The 23,574-nt window shown below is 43.4% G+C and overlaps 1 protein-coding gene across 11 annotated transcripts in view; it reads left to right on the top strand.

Annotated features, from left to right (window-relative positions):
• LOC126293165 (histone-lysine N-methyltransferase 2C-like) overlaps positions 1 to 23,574 on the top strand; it is a 386,337-nt gene that overhangs the window by 193,422 nt on the left and 169,341 nt on the right. For 10 of the 11 annotated variants that reach the window (XM_049986267.1, XM_049986260.1, XM_049986265.1 and 7 more), the window contains exons 42-43: positions 6,226 to 6,422; positions 22,203 to 22,361. In XM_049986267.1, coding sequence (XP_049842224.1) covers positions 6,226 to 6,422; positions 22,203 to 22,361 — 356 coding nt within the window. The remainder of the gene's footprint in view (positions 1 to 6,225; positions 6,423 to 22,202; positions 22,362 to 23,574) is intronic. The other variant, XM_049986266.1, reaches the window with a different exon arrangement.

Below are 23,574 nucleotides of genomic sequence, written 5' to 3'. Positions count from 1 at the left end.
AGATGCACTTGGGGGTTGATGACATGTGCTGCTAGTATCTGAGCTTCTGTGTCATAGTCACTTCATCATAAAATAAGCCTCTGACAGTGTTATGGATGAAACCGACAGAAGAAATATTAAAGAGGACTAAAGACACCTGAAAAGGAGTGAGACATTGAAAAATTAACTGTTCGATCAGGACATACACTTGGAATTGGTTGTAGGATCTTGAAATGAGAAACTGGGAAGGAAACTCAGGCAGTGGAACACTTTGAGGATGGATTTGCACCCCCGCTCGCCTTACTGTTACCTACTTATTTATTTATTTAGTTTTTAGTGAACAGAAAAAATTGTTTATGTGCTGTGCGTAACATGCACAATGAGATTATAGGTTTCACTGTCACCTTGTGTCCATTAGTGCAATAAAAAATAATAACTTTGTTAAATATGTTTGCTGTCAGTTCTTGTGAGATTTTTGGGAAGTATATAACCTCATTGTAAATATCTGATGTATGAGATGTCTAAGAAAGGAGTGCAAGTACAGCACACGAATAACATAAAATGAAATGTTTGCTTAACCAAATACAGTGGTCAGAGAGTGTGAATTTGTGTGTTGTTCCAGATGTGCATTGTATCTATATTCCTAAAACGGTATCCCAGAACTGGGTGTCTGTTGCAGCATATGGGGCATCAGATATTTGATTTTCAGTATTACATCTACATCCATACTCCGCAAGCCACCTGACGGTGTGTGGCGGAGGGTACCCTGAGTACCTCTATCGGTTCTCCCTTCTATTCCAGTCTCGTATTGTACATGGAAAGAAGGATTGTCGGTATGCTTCTGTGTGGGCTCTAATCTCTCTGTTTTTATCCTCATGGTCTCTTCGCGAGATATACGTAGGTGAGAGCAGTATACTGCTTGACTCTTCGGTGAAGGTATGTTCTCGAAACTTTAACAAAAGCCCGTACCGAGCTACTGAGCTTCTCTCTTGCAGAGCCTTCAACTGGAGTTTATCGATCATCTCCGTAAGGCTTTCGCGATTACTAAATGATCCTGTAACGAAGCGCACTGCTCTCTGTTGGATCTTCTCTCTCTTCTACCAACCATATCTGGTACGGATCCCACGCTGGTGAGCAGTATTCAAGCAGTGGGCCAACAAGTGTACTGTAACCTACTTCCTTTTGCATTTCCTTAGGATTCTTCCAATGAATCTCAGTCTGGCATCTGCTTTACTGGCGATTAATTTTATGTGGTCATTCCATTTTAAATCACCCCTAATGCCAAAGCCCAGATAATTTATGGAATTAACTGCTTCCAGTTGCTGACCTGCTATATCGCAGATAAATGGTAAAGGATCTTTCTTTCTATGTATTCGCAGCACATTACACTTGTCTACATTGAGATTGAATTGCCATTCCTTGCACCATGCGTCAGTGCGTTGCATTTCAGTACAACTTTCCATTGTTAAAACTCTCGATACACTACAGCATCATCTGCAAAAGGCCTCATTGAACTTCTGATGTTATCCACAAGGTCATTTATATATATTGCGAATAGCAATGGTGCTACGACACTCCTCTGCGGCACACCTGAAATCACTCTTACTTCGGAAGACTTCTCTCCATTGAGAACGGCATGCTGTGTTCTGTTATCTAGGAACTTTTCAAAGTCCGTATGCTCTTACTTTGTTCATTAAACGACTGTGGAGAAGTGTATCGGATGCCTTGCAGAAGTCGAGAAACACGGCATCTACCTGGGAACCCGTGTCTATGGCCTTCAGTCTCGTGGAAGAATAGCGCGAGCTGGGTTTCACACGATCCTCTTTTTCGAAACCCACTCCAATTCCTACAGAGATTTCTAGTCTCCAGAAAAGTCATTATACTCGAACATAATACATGTTCCAAAATTCTACAACTGATTGACATTAGAGATCTAGGTCTATAGTTCTTCACATCTGTTCGACGCCCCTTCTTGAAAACAGGGATGACCTGTGCCCTTTTCCAATCCTTTGGAACGCTACGCTCTTCTACACACCTACGGTACACCGCTGCAAGAAGCGGGGCAAGTTCCTTCGCGTACTCTGTGTAAAATCGAACTGGTATCCCATCAGGTCCAGCGGCCTTTCCTTTTTTGAGCGATTTTGATTGTTTCTGTATCCCTCCGTCATCTATTTCAATATCTACCATTTTGTCATCTGTGCGACAATCTAGAGAAAGAAGTACAGTGCAGAACAGTGAAACAGAGTATTCTGCATAATTACTGACAACCTTTAAAGTGTGCTGTCACAAGCAAATCATTAAGAGGTACGGATAATTGTATGTCGAACGTTTAATACGTCGTGACAAGTATTACAATTAGAAACTTCGTATTCGTCTCGAAGTGACGTAACTGACGGCTCCTGAAAACGCGGACTTAATTCCTCTAGTAATTGAGAATGAGAGCACTTAGCAAACTCCGACAAACTTTACACGTAATTTGAAATCTGGCAAAACCTTTCGTCACTGACAACCTCCGTAAAATGACGAAAGGAAAAAGTTTCTCTTCCTTTATTCTTCCCGTGGGTGCAGTCAGATGTCGGGACGAGACACGGAGTTTCAATTTATTACTTCTCCACTACTTACTCTCTTTGAAAACAGTTTGCAGGCACTATCCACTCGTGCTGCAAAATTACGTCACCTTATAATACGTAATTCGACAGAAATGAGATGCCACAAACACTTAGAGGCATGAAAAGCTAGCTTTCACTCGAAATGGCACTTGTTAAAACTTTGACATCAGCTGTAGAGTTTTAATTTGTCGCTTCTTGACTGCTAACTCTATTCACGACACACTTTGTGTACAGTATTTACGTGTGTCCCAAATGTACTTGCAAAATTATATCATTTACAACACGTGGTTCAGGTTGTAAGATGCCACAAAACATAGAGATGCCTGTAAAACTAGCTTTTGCTTAATATAGAATTCTGATTACTCTGTTTATATTCGTCCATTGTTTTGTACTGGAAACACTTGGCAGCTTCCAGTAAATTTTGAGCATAATTTCAAATATTTCTTTAACTTTTTGTTGCTTACAATCTTGAAGATAAGTATTTGACAAATTAACTTCTTTGAAAATGGGAGCTAGATTCTTTAAAGAACTGACAGTTTATTGGTATTTGAGCTCCCCCGTTTGTGATAGTGCCTGCACAGATCCTCTCAACAGTGTTTTATGCCACTATTGTAATTAGATAAAAATAAAATCAATGTAACGGTTCAGAGAGCATCACACAAGTGAGTTATGTGGGAGGACAGGTTGCTCGTAGACACCTTTACTGACAGTTGTACGGAAGGATTCTGCAACCGGTGTGTTGGCTGACTGTGACAGCCGGAGTCGAGAGGTTCACTAAAGTGCAGAAGGACCTAATGTGTCAAAATGTGTGTGGCTCGACACAAGTGTCATGTCTTCTGACAGTGACTAATACGGGGACGGTCGTGTATGAGTTAGGAGGAGGTGCAGCAAAGGATGTGGTATGTTTTGAAGGGAGAGTGGTATTAAAATAGAGCCGTTCTGACATCTGCAGTGCTTGCCGAACAAAGTTACTGGGTCCGGACGAGTGACGGGGGCGGGTGTCTAATGACCGAAAAGACTGAAGTATGTACCAGTCACAGAGACGGTTAGGAAATACGGAGGACATACCTGGAAAAGGGACTAGAAGAAGGGTGCTATTCCTTAAGTGACACCTACAGGCGATCGAGAGTGGGTTACGTCTGCAAAGTATTGTAGTATATCGACATGCAGAGTATTGTAGTATATCAACACTGTGAGAGGGCAAGTACTGAGCATCTAGCAGGCTGTTAACCTTCATTCTGTTTTCAATGACAGTCTTCTTCTAGTCGGTCACCTTCACGAAAACTTCACCCGAGCATGTTTTTCCCCCTGTCGTTGGCAAACTTTTCACTTTCTCCTCCTCTCTAGCTTTCATTCTATCTAGTACGAGGTCCAATTTTCTGTATTTGGCAAATTTTATTTAATTATTTAACTTTGTGGCGAGGTGTCCTTCCCGATGACACGGTCGTCAAGGTAACCTGAGGGAGGGTACTTGGGCACCATTTGTCTGTAAATTGCGTAAACTCAGTTCTCTGTGTTGTCGTATTCTAACTGTTTCGCGTATTGTTCTAGCCCGGCATTTGCCTAAAAAAGTTCGGGAAACCGCCGAAAAACTGCACTCGGACCGGTCAGTGTACTAACGCTCCATGATTAATCCTCCGAAAAGATTCGATCTGCGTCTGCCTCACCTCCCTGCCTCAAAAGCTAGTGTGCCACGCGTTATGCTGTACCGACAGATATCGGCAAACTGCTATGACGTTTGGAGGCATACAACCACTTTACACATTTGTAAATTACGTATGTAAGCTTACAGCCTCCCTCCGTCCCGTCCGTTCATCCCTCCCTCCTCCCCTTCAGTTACATCAAAACTGGAAACCACATATGTTACAGGATATAAAATTCTGTAATCTCTCTCTCTCTCTCTCTCTCTCTCTCTCTCTCTCTCTCTCTCTCTCTCTGTGTGTGTGTGTGTGTGTGTGTGTGTGTGTGTGTGTGTGTGTGTGTGTGTGTGTGTGTTGAAGCTTCAATTATGGGTTGTCGGTGATATTCGTAGTCCCCAAATGCTCAGAAAGTTTCTCAGGAAATCACAAGAAATTTCAGATTTCTTATAGTGCAGATATTCTACCGTATCTTCGCAGATATTCTACCGTATCTTCGCAGATATTCTACCGTATCTTCCTTCATCGTCGGCGTTGTCGTTGTTGCCGTGAGGCACTGTTATACCGAGTGGAAAGGCGCGTCGATCTTAGAGCATGAGATATAGTAACCTTACGTCATTGACAACACAGAACGGTCATGGTAGCACCTGATTCCAGAATAGCTGCAGTAGTTAGGATCTACGAACTACCCCGTCTTGACCAGGTCCCCAAAACTTAACTCGTAACGAGATCCCTTCGAAGCAAATTGTCATAACAATCGTCTATGAAGGCTTCGTACAACGATAAAAAATGTTACAGTTTATGGAATAATAACAGATACGGCCAAACTGTCTTGTTTCTTCTGTTTTATTTAACGTAACTTTGTTCACAGTTTTATTTCGCATTCACCATTCATTCACACTCTGATGCGGAGTATATGCGAGTGCCAGAACCCTAACTAACTCCCAAGTTCCATTGAAACCCTTTGATGAACAGTTTTCGTTACTCGACACCAGCAGTCTATGTTAGTGATACAGTATTTTGTAATTGACTCTTCTAGTTTATCCACCACCCCCACGAATGTTTGTTAGGTGTAAGACAATTACACACTTTTCTCTCCCATCTGCAATTATTTAGAGTTCGCGTAAAAGTTTTTCTAAGTTTTTCTCCTTTTCATAAATTGGAGTCCGCTCTGCACGATATAATAATAAACAAAAACTAAAACTGTCTCACTACCGCGTCCCTCGTGAGATGCGTATAGATTAATCCCGGAATTGACCGCTCTGTAGGTGTACTCAATTTAATGACCACACTTCGTGTAACTAAATGTCCTTTTGTTACTCTGATTGTATACTGTAGTTATTTAAAACTCGCCCCTATATTTTTTCACTACACACAATTAGCACTTCTTTACTTGTTTATTTCTAAGAGGGGGGGAAAATATATATATGATGCCGTATCGTCAGCTTCATCGATACAAAGTGAAACACTTCAGTATACCCAATTTTACCTCTTCTTATAGGATCGGCTACCTTACTCATTAATTTACTACATATTATTTCCAATAGCACTAAACAGGTATCGCCGTTATATTTTAATTGTGTTCAAAAGCACATTATTATTATTATTATTATTATTATTATTATGACTGGCCAAATCGTAACAAATTGTGTGGCGTGCATTTTTAACGATAGCTTTACACTCGCCCAGCCTTTATTCGTGCAATATTATATATATACATACATACATACATACAGACAAGACTGAAAGATCGATCTCTCTTCTGTAACCAGTAGAGGCAAATACGTTATTCGAGTTCCGTTACATGTATCTCGACTCGTACCGATACAATATTTCACCATACATTCACGACCTGCCAACAAAGTGGGTAAAACGGTAAGTCTTAACTGTACCTGCAGAAGCTGCGAGTCGGAGGGGTACTTTCGGCAATACTGCACTGGCGGCACAGTGCATTTGTACAAAATTGGAACAAACTTTTTTTTTCCTCTGTCGTGTTGCAGGAGGCAGCAGAGTCCCCCCATTCGGCGCGCCGAGCCTGCCGCCTCCGCCCGCGCCGCCGCCAGACGACGTCGTGACGGAGGCGGACAGGCAGCAGCAGGCGGCGTACGAACAGTGGCTCTCACACCAGATGCAGCTCGTGTCCGCCCAGCTCAAGTATTACGAGTGTGAGGTCAGCAAGCTGCGCAAGACTCGAAAGGTCGGTGGCCGCCACACAGTCTGCTGCCCCGCACTCTGCCCCCGCCCCGCCCCGCCCTGCCCCTGCCGGCTGCTCTGGTGTCACTGTGGTGGGCGTTTGCACTCGTGGCAGATTGGCACGTCACTCCCGTAACACTGTCCGTCCCCTCTGTGTCGCAGTGTGTCCCACAGACTTCACCTCGTCCGTATCTCCGAGTACGTAATAGGTACCCTTTAGCCGAGTTCCTCCTGTAGGTGTCCTCTGTATTTGTGCAGACTGTCACAGCACTCTGAGAAATAAAGTGTTCTCTATCAGTCGAGAGGACTGCGCAAATTGTCGAGTCTCGGTTTGCGTGTCCTGTACACGTTCTGTCGTGTTTGTCATTGCTGAGCAGTTTGTAGCGTGTAGTGTTATGTCTGTGTAATTTGTTCGGTGCCCTTTTCGGGTGCTTCTTTTGTATAACTCGGTCGAGTCCTCTCGAATGTTCGACTAGTATTTGCCGTGTGACAAAACACTCTGATATCACGTCTTTGAATTAAAAATGACTGGTGGTATCGTACTAGTTGTCAGTTTTACTTTTTGTCCAGGATATTGAAACACTTTAGTTTAACAGTGTGCACTCGGTACAGTACATTAGTATATAAATTGACACTTGTATTCCTTGTTGATTAAAAAGTACAATTGAAACAAATAAAAAAGTGGATTAAACGTGAGACAGGTAACTTTATACACTGCAGTTGTATTATTTCTTTTGGCCTCGCACCCCTTAATAATGCTGTAGATAAGTAGGATCTTCTTTCTTTTTTCAGATGTTCTGTATATGCAAAGCACAGTGTTATTTTTAATGTGTCACTGCTTATAGCTGTCTGTTGTCGATCTTTATTGACCCCGGAGATGCCTAATTTTGACTTGGTACAGATATTTGGAGTATCTTTTTCCTTAATTGAATGTTGACACAGACTTTGGAAACAAAAGCAACACATTTTCGCAAATTGTGTAAGTGCCAATCAAGAGCTACAGGCATGGACTTCCTCCCATCCTTTTTTTTAAAGCAAGTACAGTGCCTTCTCCCCAATCAGAAAAGTAAAGGTGGCGAAGCTAATTCAGTGATATAATTATTTTGTGAGCCTGGCAAGAAGTACGTGAAGTAGGGATATCAGTGTCATCGTTGCCATTTCGGCGGCACCTCACTCAGAAGTTTCCGAATTCTCTGCAGAAATTAGCCTGCTGAGGTAAGTGCCACACGGCATATACCCCACTCTCGGCAAAAATCTGTACTGTCTCGACGGAGGTAATTTGTTAGGCAGAATGAGTTTTCCCAGTATAACACTTCCTTCGGCGCGCAATATGTTCGCACCTCTGTAAGCGTCGAGTAGGAACTTCTGTATCAGTCTGGTATTGCAAATTTCTTCTGAGAATGGCCTAAACTTACGGATACATGTATACAGTGTAATTTTTCACTGCTCTGCGGAGGAAAAAGTTTCTCACTAACATGAGCAAACAACACTGCTGTAAGGCAGTATTTTACGTTCTCACATTTGTTAAGACACAAATGCAAATAAAAACGTGCTAATTACAAAACTGATTTGTTGTACGCTTTATGGAAAACGTGTCGTTGACAACTTACAAGTGTGTGTGCCAGGCCGAGTCTCGATTGTGGTCCCCGAGGCTGAGTGCACCGCACGGACTGGTGGAGCTCGTGTCGGTCCCCACCCCGTGTGCCTCCCGAAGCACAATTTGAGAAATAGCTAATAATGTTAGAGATAAGGTAACGGTTCGTGCGAAATATTTTATTACTTTCTCTTCGGTGCCGAATGGGCCCAAAAAAAATTCTGATACTACTCAGTTGTCAATTATGTTTGCAGAATAAGTAGTAATCTCATTGTCACAGAAGAACTACTGAACTCAGTTCCGATGAAAGACAATAAAAGAGGGTAGTTGTTCTCGCACGTCTGCGAGAGACTGTACATCCACAGTCTTGTTCTCGAATATCACCAGTTCAGAGTCTTTTTGGAAGAAGTGGAAAGCATTTATGGTGACGTCCCATATCACACTGAAACACTTTGGCCGAGTCAAGGTAAAGTCCTTTTGAACTTCTTTGTGAAATATATATATTTGTGGACACGAGTGGTAATCCAGTGGCAGAGTAAAAAAAAAAAAAAAAAAATGAATAGCGGATTTGCTCTTCCTGTGTGATCTTGTGCATCCTATACGTGTTTTGAATTTTGCAGTGCAGGGTAAAAACATGTTAATTTCAGAAAGAAATATCTGCATTCAGGACTTAAAAGCTAAAGCTCTTTTTTTTAATATAAAAAAATCAAAATCTCTCTCTCTCTCTCTCTCTCTCTCTCTCTCTCTCTCTCTCTCTCTCTCTCTCTGCCTCTGTCTCTCTCTCTCAAATTCTAATCTTAGTAGAAAAATAAAGAACTATACAATGAGGTGTTTAATGAGTATATAAGGTCAGTTGTAGAGGAGTTGTGTTTATTGGGAAAACTGTAGGAAAGTGTAATTCATCTATAAATGAGACCTCTTACCGATCACCTGGACAGCCCAATCTTGAGTAATGCTCAAATGTTTGGGATCATTACCAGATCAGATTAAAGGAAGACAACTAAGTAATTCAGATACGTACTCTAGATTTGTCACCGGCAGATTCAATCAAACATGCAAGTATTGCAGAAAGTTTAGAGATCTGGCACGTTTGACACTCTGCAGGACTATCCAAATACCACCAGTGTAAATCCTACATAAGGACTACGAAGATGAGATAAGAGAAATCACAGCTCATACGGAAGCACGTGTATAGCCATTTTTCCCTCACAATTGTTTGACAGTTTTGGTTGACAGTTGAGGTGCAGCTTATACAGTTTTGCACACGTCCATCTGCCCGATTGCATTCACGAAGCTGCTTAGCATTAGGTGTCAGGACGAGATAGTTTCGCACGTTGGAGGATACATTTTCAGTCAAACTATAATGCTTTCTAGGCATCACCTGTATGAGGCAACCGGACCAAATTTATAGAACGAAAATTTCTGATGGGAAGGAGAGGAAATCAGTAGTTACTCCCCCCCCCCCCCACCCCCCCCTTCCAATCTGTATTTGTTCACTGGGAACATATTACTCTCCCAAATGTGGCGAGAGTGTCGATCGATCTCCCGGATCGACCTTGACTCCGAAATGACCTGAGCAGGTGCCGTCCTCACTTCTGTTGCCTTGTGAGTGCATTCCGGAAACGTTCCACGTAATTCAAATCTGTGGGGTTCGAATGAAAGTGTCAACTTTCCCTTACTGTCAGCCGGCATATCGATGTTGCCATTTGTAATGGGTAAATGACTGTTCCTGCAAGAGTGTAGTGCATTAAAAAAAAACAGAAACTACCATTTTCTTCATACTGTAACTGGAAAAGAATAATTTAATGTGACACAGAAGTTCCCACATTCACCATTCCCGATTAGAGCTACAGTAATGGTGAAATTGTGCTCTGTAGCAATCACATCACCGGCCGGACACTGTTGACACGGCGATTCGTCGTCTCGCGGGTTCTCGCCAGAGTGAGTAGGTAATGAGGGTGTAGTCCGAGCTGCGTATTTTGCAGATAGGTCAGTAGAGGATGTGTGACACTGGGGACTCGCCTTCCGGCTCTGCCCCGGTTGACAGTACGACGTATGGCAGTCTGCTCTGTGTGGGAAACATTTCTGCTTCTGCTGCTCTCTGGAAAAAATGATACACGCAGAAGAAAGCCTCTCTTTGCACGTACATTATTCTACTTCGTCTTCTCCCCATTACCTGTAATAAAAATTAAGGATACACACCGTATATCTTACTAGTGACTCCTAATGTTAATTCTGATCTCCAGAATGACGCACCACGAGGAACTGGTCACAGCCTCACATCTCACTGCTACACTGTCGTGCGTACGTGACACTCCGTGTCCAAATACCGACTTCTTACAGACCCTAATAGTCGCATGTAATCAGTTTTGTGTCTCACTTCAGGTAAACAGGTGAGCAGTGTGACACCCTCCCCTCCACCTCCCTGCCGGTCCTCCAGTAACACTGAATGATCGTACTCTGACAACAGACTATATTGACTAGTTCTCAGATTTTTAAGGATTGGCTGAATATTTGTGCTTATTCAGGAATTTTATTGGCATCCAATTTTTATTTTTATTTGTAATTTTTGACTGATAAGATCTGACCTTTGAAGTCGGAAAGTGTCGTGCAATGGGACTTTTATTAAATTTTTGAAAGATAATTTTCTCATCTCCTCCCTTTTCCTCCACCCCCACTGCCACAACGCCACCACGTACTCTGCTACCGCCACTCTCGTATGTCGACGAAAGTACCGCGAATGTAATGACCTGGCCATCTGAAGGAAATGTGCTCTGCCTACATCTTGCGATGTTAAACCAAACTGGACGTGAAAGTAGCAGACACATCGATCGTGCGAAGATGAGTGTCACTGCAACTTAACTGCGAGTGAATTGTGAACTTAACTGTCAGTATATTATACAGACTTTTTATAAGAACTTGCCTTATTATGTTATTTGTATGACTAGTACTCACTGTGTAATATTGCTTGTATATTGTGAATGTCACATAATGATTTAAACTGCCGAATACGTTCATCGTTCTCAACATCGGGCATACTAAATTGCCACCAACACGGTAGACTTTTCTGTACTGTTAATCTACTGTTCCAGTTTTGTACTGCCGCAGTAACACCCAGACGTACGAGACCAAAAAGAAATAATCCCACTCTCGGCAAAGTTAGCACAGTTCTTCTGCTTGTGCACATGTTTTAAAGACAGAAGGTGTTACGAGTGTATTATAATGTATGCCTGTAGAAGTGAGCGGTTTCTCAGTTTATTAATTTAAACACTCGGAGTACTATCGTTAACCGGTATCGAATTTAATACGTCTTATTTGCCGATCGAATTTTGAGGACGAAGTCTGGATTTTTACTCGTACGAAAGGGAGCACGTTTACCAGGTACGCTACAATAAAATTAATAAAGTGCGAACTGTTGATATAAAATTTGCACCAGTTTCCATTTCGGCTACGAATTTTGATAAGTCTAGTCGAAATGAGGAATTGAACGAGAGAGGGAGAGATGCTGCTCTGCTATTGTGGGACACACTGCAACAGCTGGTACGACTGTGCACCGGAGTCTAGCTCTTCCTTCTGCACTGGAATCCTCGGCACAACTTTGGCCTGCCCTCTAACCTTGTAGTTGGTTGCCTGGAATGGGGAAGCAAACTATCGTGTGGGTTAAGTGGTCTGTTGTGAATTTTCTTACTGGTTTCAAATATGTGTGTTACGACCAGTGGGGAAGTGTTAGCCTACACGTTTGAGCTCTTATGTTGTGCGATTGGGTTTAAACGAGTAAAGACGGATACCCGAAAGAAAATGAAACAATTATTAGACGAAACAATTAGTCTTAGCTCTTACGGCATAACGGATAACCTTTTATAAACCAGAAACAGTAGTTAGTGTGAAATTTACATAACAGAGGAAAAACATTTTCATTTTATGTGACGGAAATGGCAGAGGAACGGATACGTGATAAGTGATATACGGGAGGAATGGTGCACGTTTTTGTGGGTGGTAGTATTGACGATTCTGAACAAAAAACACAAATGAACGTACAGCCTCTTCTTAACCGTATTCGACACAGAGCGAAAATCACAGGTGTCAGTTCACTCGGCCTTCACCAGCACTCGCACGCGAATGCAACGGAATTGACGTTGGGCTATTTAGTGTTTTCTTTGCCGGATGTTTTTATACGCACCTCACTTGCACGTTGTGGGCTGACGAGTCTTGCAAGTGTACACGTTGTTTACCCTCACTTCTCAATACTACAGTACTTGCACAAGTGTACTACAGTGTCGTTAGTTGTACGGTGATATTGACGGTGGGCGTTTTGTATGAGTTTTGTGAGGAAATGTACACAATTAAATGAAACGTTACATCACGATGTTTATTTACTGGCACCTGTGATTGCCCTGTTCCCCATTGTTTTCATTAATTTTCTCCAAAACTGTTAAAGAACAGGAAAAATGTTCGTATGAAATTTAGTGCTCAGAATCACCGTTAAATGTAGCCCTTCAAAGTGTGTACGTTTACTACTGACTCACACTGTGTACAGTTTGAGGTAAGTTCTTTGCTCCGATAAGGTTTCTCTCGAAATCAGTCTCATTGTACATTCTGAATCCAAAGTGTAGATCAGATGCATCTCATTCTTACAGTTACATTGGTCAGTAACTTTTATTTTTTTTCTTTTTTAGCTCAAGAATTCGTCTTCCTTTTTATCCCTCAGTGATGCATCTCTTTGATTTTTCCTCCCAAATTACCCCACTAGTATAACTTGGCTATCGGCATTGTGTTTATTATCAATTTCACCCCATCTCCCTTTCCCTTTCCTTTAGAAAGACATGCAGATAACTTGATATCAAGTTAGTATCTCATAAAATTCAAATTTCTAAGGCTGCTTTTAGATACGATTTTTGAGATAAACAACGAAAAATCTAGGATGGAATAACAGTAATACAGATCCGACCGTGGTCCGCCCCAATCTCGAAACTTGCTTTTCCGTCATTCCCCAAATGCCTCTGTGCGGAAACTGACCTTATATCCACAGAAAGAACCCCGGTCCACCCTGATCCCAACCTTATTATCCTATCTGCTGACTAAGGTTTCACTACTGTGGTTTTGAACTGTGAAGGGACACCATCATCTGCCAGACAATGCACATATGCCACAGGGGTATGTTTCCAGAAATCCAGCAGGACGTCCAGCCTTCCGTCGTAGAACTTCATCTCTGAGTCACATCTCTCTGCTCACCTCCACCACTTTCTGCACGCCTACCTCCGATGTGCTTCCTAAAGTACATAAAACTGACCGTCTGTGACACCACATCGTGGCTGTTTACTGTGCCCCCACAGAGAGAATCTCTGCCCTCGTGCAACACCACCTTCAGTGTGTTACCTGTAACGTACTTCCTATGTAAGGGACACCGAGCGAGTCCTCCACCGTCTCTTCACGTTTTCCGTCCCTTTACCACCCGTGCCCCATTTGCCGCAGTCGGTGCTACCTCCCACTACACCGGTCTGTTCCGATGCTCCCCTTTTTGGCACTGGCACCCACCAACGCCCTCTAGCTAGCCCGCAGACAGGCACAGGTGTGCAGACAGCCTACTGGACGGCCCTATAACGTGTCACCAGTCGATGGTAGGTCACGCGGTACGGTTGCGTGTGATACGGTCCACCTGCGAGACTACCTGCATGCCAGCAGTTTGCCCCTGCTCTTCCCGACTGTGTCCACGCTGCTTTACACCGGTGTCCCCAATACCTGTGGCCTCACCGTTGTCAGACGCTACCTTTCCCGAAGCTCGACCTACTTGAAACCTGCGATCTCCTTCCCATTCTCCATTACGAACGGTACTCTCGCCCACAATTACTTTCCCTTTGAAGGCATCACCTACAAATAAATACGTGATACGGCAGTGGGCAAGCACATGATGCCATTTTGTGCCAACCTACTTGTGGGCCATCTTGAGGAATTCTTCCCAACCACCCAGAATCCTAAACCCCCAGGGTTGAGATTCGTCTGTGAAATCTTTGTGATCTGGACTGTGGTTGAGAACAACCTATCCACATATCTGCAGAACGTCAACACTTTCTCCCTCATTCGCATCTTCTCAGCTCGACGAGCCGCCTTCCTCGACGTCAGTTTTCGCCTCGGAACCTCTGCGCACACCGAATATACCGACTGTCGACAGTAGCATTACTCGGACAGGTGCCACCTTTTTCGCACTTAGAAGTCCCTTCTGGACAGCCTGCCCCCCTGTGTTCGTCGCATCTGTAGGGAGGGACAGTTCCTCTGCAAATATTCTCAGGGTCTCGCCGAGGCCTTCCCGGGACTGAAATTAGCCTTCCAACTCTGCCCTATAACAGATCTCCCGTGCCTTGTCTCACCAGTATCCTGTCACCCCATAACACACTTTCTGGCCACAAAGGAGCATCCCCCTCCTGACCTGCTACCACCCGGGACTGGAGCAAGTGAATCAAATTCTCCGCCTGGGTTTCAATTCCCTCTCGCCGTGTCCCGAAAAGGGAAATATCCTTACTACCCCTGCTGTGTCAGTATTCTCCCTCGGTCAATTCTGCGGAATCTCCTCGTCCCTCCTCAAGTCTCGCCCCTCGCCTCGTGGCTCGTATCTCTGCAGTAGACCTGCGAGACCTGTCCCTTACGTCCTTCCACTACTTTGTAATCTGACCTCGAACGGGCGGCTGTTACTCTGTCGAAGGTTGGATCACCTTTGAAGCACTCTGTTTGGGCAGGACAACTAACTATCTGACTGTCCACACAAATGGCCACTGATAAACAGTCGGACCACTCAGTTGCTAAATCTGCTGCCCAACACAATGTGCCTCGCTTGAGTCACAGCTTCACACCTGTGCCGTCTCGATTCTTCCCACCGACACAAACTTTTCTGAATTTTGTGGGTGGGAACTCTCCCTTCATTGTAACCTCTGTTCCCGTAATCCCCCAGGCCTCATCCTTGGCTTGTCACTGCCTTCCACCTGGCTATCCCCATGCCTACCTTCACTGCAGTGCACACCTTCTGTCTCTCCAATACACCTATGTAGCCCTTCCCCCTTCTCTACTTCTCTCTTCCCCCTCTCAGCACAGCCACCCGATACTGCACTTAGCAGACCTGCCCTACCCCCCCCCCACCCCCACCCCCACCCCCCTTTCACACTCCCCCTACACACACACACACACACACACACACACACACACACACACACACACACACACACCAGCCATTTCCCCACCCCTATCGCTCATTCTCCCTGCCCCACATCTCTTGCTTACTCCCACTACACAGACACAGACCCAGTCACAGTCAAGCTCGGTACCCAGAGACGACAGGGGCTGTGTGTGTGTGAGTCATCTTTGTGTGAATGTGTGTGAATTTTCAACTTCTGAAGAAGAAGGACTATGTCCGAAAGCTGAAATATTTATAGCGTTCTTCATTCTGCCTGCCTGTGACATGAAGAACCCAATGTGTGGTGTGTACATCGTCAGTTATATTTTTCAGAGCATCTTTCAGATATGTAAATTCTGTTTTTTCTGTAGCATGCAGAGCCTGTGCGTGGTTTTTTAATAAAATATGTATAAGCTATACAGTTGGTCCAGAAACCCTCCTCTCAATAATATCTCTCTCTCTCTCTCTCTCTCTCTCTCTCTCTCTCTCTCTCTCTCTCTCTCTCTCTCACCCCCCTTCTCCACCCATTCGCCCCTTTCCTCTCATAAATCCTGAACTGTTATAACTGAACTCCTTAAAATTAATTCCAGTTTGATAGATGTGTGTTTTTTCATAACAACTGCTGTAACTTCTGTTGTGGTTGGCAGGAGAGCCAACCGTGTTTTTTTAAAAGGAGGCCGAAATGCACGCGTCTCAGCTCACGCAGGCTGGCGTGAGGTCTGGAACATGACACGGGAATTAGAATTGAGAAAAACGGATGTAGCTGATGGAATACTTAACTTTAATCCATTCATGGAGAACGTTGCTCTTTATGGTACATGATTCACAATATCAATAGTGCGGATACTGGCGCCTTGCTTGGTCGTAGCAAATAACGTAGCTGAAGGCTATGCTAACTATCGTCTCGGCAAATGAGAGCGTAGAAGTCAGTGAACCATCGCTAGCAAAGTCAGCTGTACAGCTGGGGCGAGTGCTAGGAAGTCTCTCTAGACCTGCCTTGTCGCGGCGCTCGGTCTGCAATCACCAATAGTGGCAACACGCGGGTCCGACGTATACTATCGGACCGCGGCCGATTTAAAGGCTACCACCTAGCAAGTGTGGTGTCTGGCGGAGACACCACAACTTCGATTATCATTCAGCTGATTTTGTAGTCTCTCATTGCTGCTTACACCTTTATCACAAGCAAGTTGAGTAACATTTGCTTTTTCTCTGCTGCAACGAAATCTGGTTGTCAACCTGTCTTATTGGACTTTTGCTTCCTACAACTATCAACTCCATCCTATGCGGCAAATATAGATTAACTGGAAGCTTTCAGAATATCTCGGTTTGCACCCAGTCGACCACTTAACGAGCTGTCTGCATACGTTCTCTAAATTATTGCGGCAATCGTCAAATGGTGAAAGGGCCTCCTCTGTCTCATCTCCCACAGTGTAGAGGTACTCTCGGCTCACAGTGTAAAAAGCGTGTGGTTCACAATAGATGGTGTATTTCTTCATCAAAGTGGGTTTCTGTACACGACGGTGCTCCGACTGTACCTCCTCCTGTGACTATACAGTTTGGTTATTGATTTGGTAGATTAGGATATGAGAAATTCTCCAAAAGGTGAAAGTCGAGTCAGCATTCCTGGTCACAACAGTGACTGATGATGAGGTTCTACACTACACCTATTATTTGACTCAATCTACATTCAAAAACAGATTGGTGCGTGTCAAAGGACCGTGCACTAGAGCCTGTACTGTTGATACTGAATGTACGTAACGTTTTTATTTTGCAAAAATTTGAAGTTTCATTTTGTGGTTGTATGTATTTGAAATGTGTGTCTTGAACAAGTGTCTTCCAAATTTCTGCCAGAATGACAATTAGTATTACAGAAGTGTATGTAGGCCACAAGTGGTAGAGATTTTGTGTTTTTTACCTATTACTGAAGACAACTCTTCACTGGAGCCAATTAAGTAATTGATGATGAAGTTTGGATGAGTATTGAAAATGACACCTTTTTTTTCTCTAATTTGGACACAACTTTAATTTACATTACTTTCACTTTTATACATTTTGGATCATATACCGTGTAAGAAAATAGTACGCATTCTGAGCTAAATACATTAATTATTGTTTCAATCAGAGGCCACTGTAATAAATGAATTTGTCAAAACATTATTTGGATGCAATTATAAGTATGCTACCACACCATCTACACAGTGCGTAAAATTGTTTTAAAAACCTAGGTGAAAAATGAAGAAATGAATGTATTTGTCCTTGTTAGCGAATTTACAAGTGAGTGAATCATTGTGTGAATATTTAGCAAACTGCACGACTCACTCCTCCCGTGCACCAGCTGTGGCGTGTAATGTCGATCACGTACAAGTGACGTAAGCTCTGCCAGTTGTGTGCACCTCCAATCACAGTGCACAGTTGTTCAGTTTAAGCACAATGTGACTGTACTCTAGGAAAAAGATGGCTTATTGTTTTTCTCACACCCTGTAGTTTTTTTTTTTTTTTTGCAAAGGCTGGAATTTGATATTGTAAAATGTGGTGTCCTCAATTTGCAGCAGTAATACGTAAAACAGCTTGTCATTAATACTAAAAGTGTTTCACGATTCTCAGCAAATTAAACAAGTAGTAGATTAGATACGTAGTCTGACCAAATTGAGTATTAACCTAATCACGCGTAAAATGTCGATATAATAGTTCAGAAGTCAATTTTCGTGCTACGACTGCTCTTAATTAATTTTGGTAATGGAGTTGTGTTTCCTAAAAGTAAATGCCAAAGTGGTCGACGACCTTTCTACGTCATTTGACCCCGTACTTTCTCGTTTTGTACTGTGCCACATTACAATGGCTCGTCAGCATTCGAAGAAAGCACTAACACTGTGTGATGTCATTGTGCACCCTTATTTCAAATGAGAGTGCACTCGTTTTGTGCATCTCATTTCCGCTTCTTTTTTATAAACCATTTACAGACAGGAGAAACCTTTTAGCAGCATAGGCAACTGATACTTGCATATAGTTTTCTGACACTTGTGTTTTCGTTACTGCCGATTGAATTATTTGCACACCCACCGTGTCTCTCCGCTCGTGTCTATCACAGATCTGATTCTCTGTGTCGCCCCCTCCCTCTCTTTCCCTGACCACTGTGATAGGCAATAAATTTCTCTCCTCTAAACGCACAAAGCTGTCCCAGGTCAAAAAAAGCCACTCTGCACGACAGACAGTGAAATACACAATTTACGCTCTCGGCACGGTCGAGACGCACGGCAGCTGTAGCTCTGACCCCCCGTGGAAGACGTAGCCGTCGGGCCCCTCTCCTCGGCGGTTGCGGAATTTTGGGGACGCTTCTGCCGGGTGGTTGCACGTCCCCGGGGCACGTTTGTGACTGTCCGATCGTGAGTGTCGGTGGCGTCCTGTCGGTCGGAGGGTAGGTGTAGCAGTGGTGGACACGTGTGGTGGCCACATTGTATTGATACTGTCTGTGTGTCGGTAGTAGTGTCTGTGCATGCCGTGCTAGTCTGTGTGTACGTGTGCGAGCATGTCGCGTCTCGTCGCGCACCGACGTCGTTTTCCTAACACACTGCACCGACTGCCTTCTCGTATCTCAGTACTTCTCCCGTGTGATGTAGTTTGTTCAAATTCTCCTTAGACGGTTGCTTCGCTGACGGTATCTAACAGAACTTGCATGCCGCATTTTGTGTTCCCCTGCCGGCGTAGGCTTCTGTTGTTCTGTCGCACACGTCGACTCCGACCGCTGAGGCCGCGGGTTGTAGTGTGGACCTTTCTATTTGTGTGTGTTTGCTTTTTTGCTGTCGGAGCTTACTTTGATCCCGTTTGTTTTTGCACGTAGCTGTCAGTTGATCTACAGTAAATTTTGGTTCCGAAAACTGTATGGTCACGCTTTAAAAGTCCTTTAGTCTACAACTGCATGTTTTTTGTTTCTGTACTATGTATTCTTTTCACATTTGTGTTTTTCTACTTTTTCTTTAAGCACTTATTTTGTGTGGAACAAATAAGTTTGATGAAATTATATTAAACTAATGAAATATACTGCATTTGCTACATATTTTGTGTAGATCAGTCATTGATACTTTCCACACTAAACGCTTGAAGCATGGAGTTTCCCTATCATTGTACAATATTCATTGTGTCATTGTTAAGAATATTTTCTCAGACACATGTGTTATGGCTACTGGGACCTGTTTTGAAACATTTCCTGTAAAAATCTAATTTTAAATAGTGCAGCTACACATAACGACACGTGAACTATTTTAATGCTCTCTGACATCTGTAATGAAATATATTCCGAAGTGACAAAGTATGTAGATATCTCGGAATACTTATGGTCTTAATTAGTTCATTATGGCAATTTTTGAGAGTATGCAGTCAAAAAGTTACTTTTGTGTTTCTTTGCCACTTTAAAATGTAACTCTGTTGTATTGGCTGATGTAATAAGTTGCCAATAAGTATGTTGTTGCTTGTCAGATTGTGATAATAAAAGATAAACATTAGCAGACACTTGCACTTGCTGTTGCTACTTTCCTTTTATTATACATGAAGTCTGTCATTTAATGTAAGATATCCTGCAACTTATGGGACAGCAGTTTACAAATTGCATAATTTCTTTTACAAGATGTGCCCAAAATTAAACTCATTCATTATATTACTGGTTTAATGCAGACCTGACACTGTTTAATTATTCTGGGTTACAACTCTTGACTTGTTTGCAGCCAAAAAATATGAGTGACTGCATTTAGAAAGTTGATGGCAATGTAACTTTGACAAGGTTAATGAGGAATAGCACCGATTTTTGAGAAACACCTCTTTCTCCCCACTTCATTAAACTCTCACTGTTGAGACTTGACAGGAGAATGGTTCACGTGTCGATACGTGGAGTGTTCCCAAAGGGTGTACGGCATTGGGGGCACAAAATGCTGACCACAGCTACCAGTTAATACTAATTTGGAAAGTATTAGTTTACTGCTGCTCGAGCTTCAGCTTCATACGACTGAGAGAGCTGACGTAAGTTTCTGTCATTTAGTGAACAGCCAGTTTTGTGTTAGATAGATGTTACACGAGGATTTAGTTACGTGGGTGCCACAATTAAGGGAATCGAACTTCTTTATTCAAAGAGTTATCTGTCAGAGGCCAATAACATATACCTGTGCTAAACACAGCCAGTGGGTAATTTCCTGTCAATTTCTTGCATTTTGTGCTCACAATCCCGTGTCAGCTGTGGCGCAAACATTTTGGGATGCACTGTATTTTTGAACTGGGATATGCATTTTCTGAGAGCAAATTCTTCAACATTTTGCTGTAATTTTTATTTGTTATCTCTGTTAGTAAATATTTTGTGCGGCTTGGCAGGGCTGCTGTAGCAGCAGGATTTATTTCCTGCATTAATTTTGCTTGTAGCATGGGAAAAAATTAATTCTAGCATATATTCACTATTTTAAGTACTATGTAACTTGCTTGTTTACTTGTTCAGAGATTATAAAAATGTACATAGTAAAATAGTTGCTTTATGAGATAAAAATGTGAGATGTCCAGCAGAGCTCTGACTTTCAAATTGTCGTATCTTTGTTATACTCCCTCGCATCATTTTATTGAGTGAAAATGTGAAAAAAATACTGAAACGCTTGCCCGTAAAGTGAAAACGTCTGTGTGTCCCTACAGCCTGTTTTCATTAAAGTTTTTTAAAAAGTGGTTTAATGGCACCAAATTTTGTTTTTTGTTGCCAGTAGCTGAGGATTGTGAGAAAACGTGGAAAAATATTACACACAAAACTTGATCCATATTCTTTCTTCTCATTTTACCATCATTTGCGCATGCGCGCGTGCACTCACTCACACACACACACACACACACACACACACACACACACAAGCATATGCGCACAAATACACATGACTCTTGAAATGGGGGGGGGGGGGGGGGGGGAGAATCAAATACATACCAGTAAATAATATTAAGGAGCCATATATAAATATTACTGAAATTGTCTTGCTGTTGTAGAGATGAGTGTTAAAACTTCTTATGACAATATTGTGCACAACCTGTACTGGACATGTTATAACTATATTGAAACATCAAAAAGCTGAAGATGAAGAAGAAACTCACATTCATTGCATATTAGTGTACAGAAAAGGGGAGGGGAAGGGTGACAGTGATAGAGAGGGCACTTCTCCTACCCGACCAGACATGCACGACCCATTCCTGTGACTGGTCGGTCGATGTGGGAGAGGGGACCAAATCGCGAGGTCGTCGGTCCCATCGGATGAGGGAAGGACGGGTAAGGAAATCGGTTGTGCCCTTTCCGCGGAACTGTCCTGCCGGCATTTGTCTGAAGTGATTTAGGGAAGTCACAGAAAACCTAAATCGGGATGTCCGGACACGGGTTTTATCTGTCGTCGTGCCAAATGCGAGTCTAGTGGGCTAACCGCTATGCCACCACACTAGGTAAAGTTGACTGGAGTAGCAATGTGGCCAGTTGGGGTTAACAGAAAGTACAAAGTAACTTCGTGTGCACTTCATTTTGTTGCGAGTAACTGACCATCCAGCGATGTCCGAGTACTTGTTTGTTCTAGACTTACATTAGATAAGGAGAGGAATAATGTCTATCTACAGCTTATTTTGGGCTGTTTTTACATGTCGTCCCCCATCTCTGAGAGATTTACGGGTGTCTTACACAGGTGCGAATGCACATTCTCTGTACACACACTGTTTCCAGTTGCAACAACCTGATGTCGTTCTTCGATTCTTGACGCCACGTTGTTACTCGTTACGAGCATTACGAACACGAAAGGTAATGTGCTTAACAACTTCGAGGAGCCACCCGGTATGTATCTGTATAAGATTATATTCCAGCAAATATTGACACAATTTCTTTTTTGGTAGTTTTCAATTTGAAACCTGCATACGAGCTGTAGGTCAGCACGTGTGCAACCCGCGTTAGTGGAAAGTCGGAGCTCTGGCACGCACCCGTGTGGGCGGGAGGTGTGGAGTTCGCAAGGTGAGACGGCGTCTGCTCCCTCTTGCAGTCCCTGAACAGCAAGCAGCGCTCACTGCGCAAGGCGGGGTCGGAGCTGGGGGAGGCGGAAGCCGGACAGCTGGCGCAGGTGACGGCGGAGACGGCGGCTCTGCAGAAGCACCTGGAGGCGGCTCGCCGGCAGAGCCGCCAGCACAGCATGCTCGTGCAGGTAAGGAGAGTGCGTGTCGTGCGTACGGCTCGCGGGAGGAGCGTGCGGCTCCCGAACAGGTCTGTGGCCATTTTGAAGTTTAGCGGGTACCGGTGGGTCCTCCCTTCCCCCCGTGCTCGAGTCGTATGTGGAGGAGTCGTACGTACAAATTGTCTGTTGTATCTTGTCAATATAAATAAACTGAACTGATGACAGAGGTATGGTGATGTTAAAAAAAAAGTTACCAAAATGGATTTATTGCCTAGATCAGCTGATACGTACTCTGATCACTAGTTTCAGCAAATTTATTTCGCCATCTTCCGCTCATCGGATATGTGGATTACTAAGTCACTATGTGGCACATCGCCAACTGGCCATTGGAAACATAGAGGTAGCTCACAGAAAAGACACTCCTATGCAACACTAAATATATTAAAATAAAAGACACAACTCTATCATCGAGGCACAGACAAGTCAAATACGTCAGATTGGGTACGGAGCTGGTATCGACGTACGTGAGTTTGACAGCAGTGTAAGTGCCGTGTCTGATAAATTTGGCACCTCAGTGCCTTGCTGATGCAGTTATGGCTTCTGTTTTAGTCTACTTAGTGTTGCATGAGAGTATCTTTTCTGTCAGTTTACCTCCGTGTTTTCAGTGGACAGATGCTGATGTGCTACACGTAGAGGTTGGTTTGAAAAGTTCTCAGAATCACCACGAGGGGTCAGCACTAGTACGACGAGCTGTTGACGTGGTATTCGTTGGACTGTTGCCTGTAAACACGTGCCACGTCAGTGCTTTCAGAAGGGAGCTGTGGCGGTGACGTGGCTCTGTTGTTCCCGTGTGGTGATTTGTGAAGATAGAAAAAAATTGAGATTCGAGCAGTGGTTATGTACTTCGTAAAGAAAGGTATGAAAGCAAAGGACATTTGTGCCAATTCCAGAATACACTTGGTGACTCTGCTCCTTTATATTCAACTGTTGCCAAGTAGACAAATGAATTTAAATGATGATGCGCTCATTGGTTGGCTGATATGTGTCACTACTCCAGAAATCATTCCGAAAGTGTCCAAAATGGTCACGGGGGATCGCCGATTGAAAGTGCATGAAACTGCTCACACTTACCAGATGTCATCTGAAAGGATAGATCACATTTTAACTGACAAATTACAAATGAAAAAATTACCTGCAAGATGGGTACCGCGACTCTTGGATAAAAAATGCACGAGAATGGACA

The sequence above is a fragment of the Schistocerca gregaria genome, chromosome 10 (assembly GCF_023897955.1).
Source record: "Schistocerca gregaria isolate iqSchGreg1 chromosome 10, iqSchGreg1.2, whole genome shotgun sequence".
NCBI lineage: Eukaryota > Metazoa > Arthropoda > Insecta > Orthoptera > Acrididae > Schistocerca > Schistocerca gregaria.
This window is presented reverse-complemented; position numbering and strand designations above follow the sequence as displayed.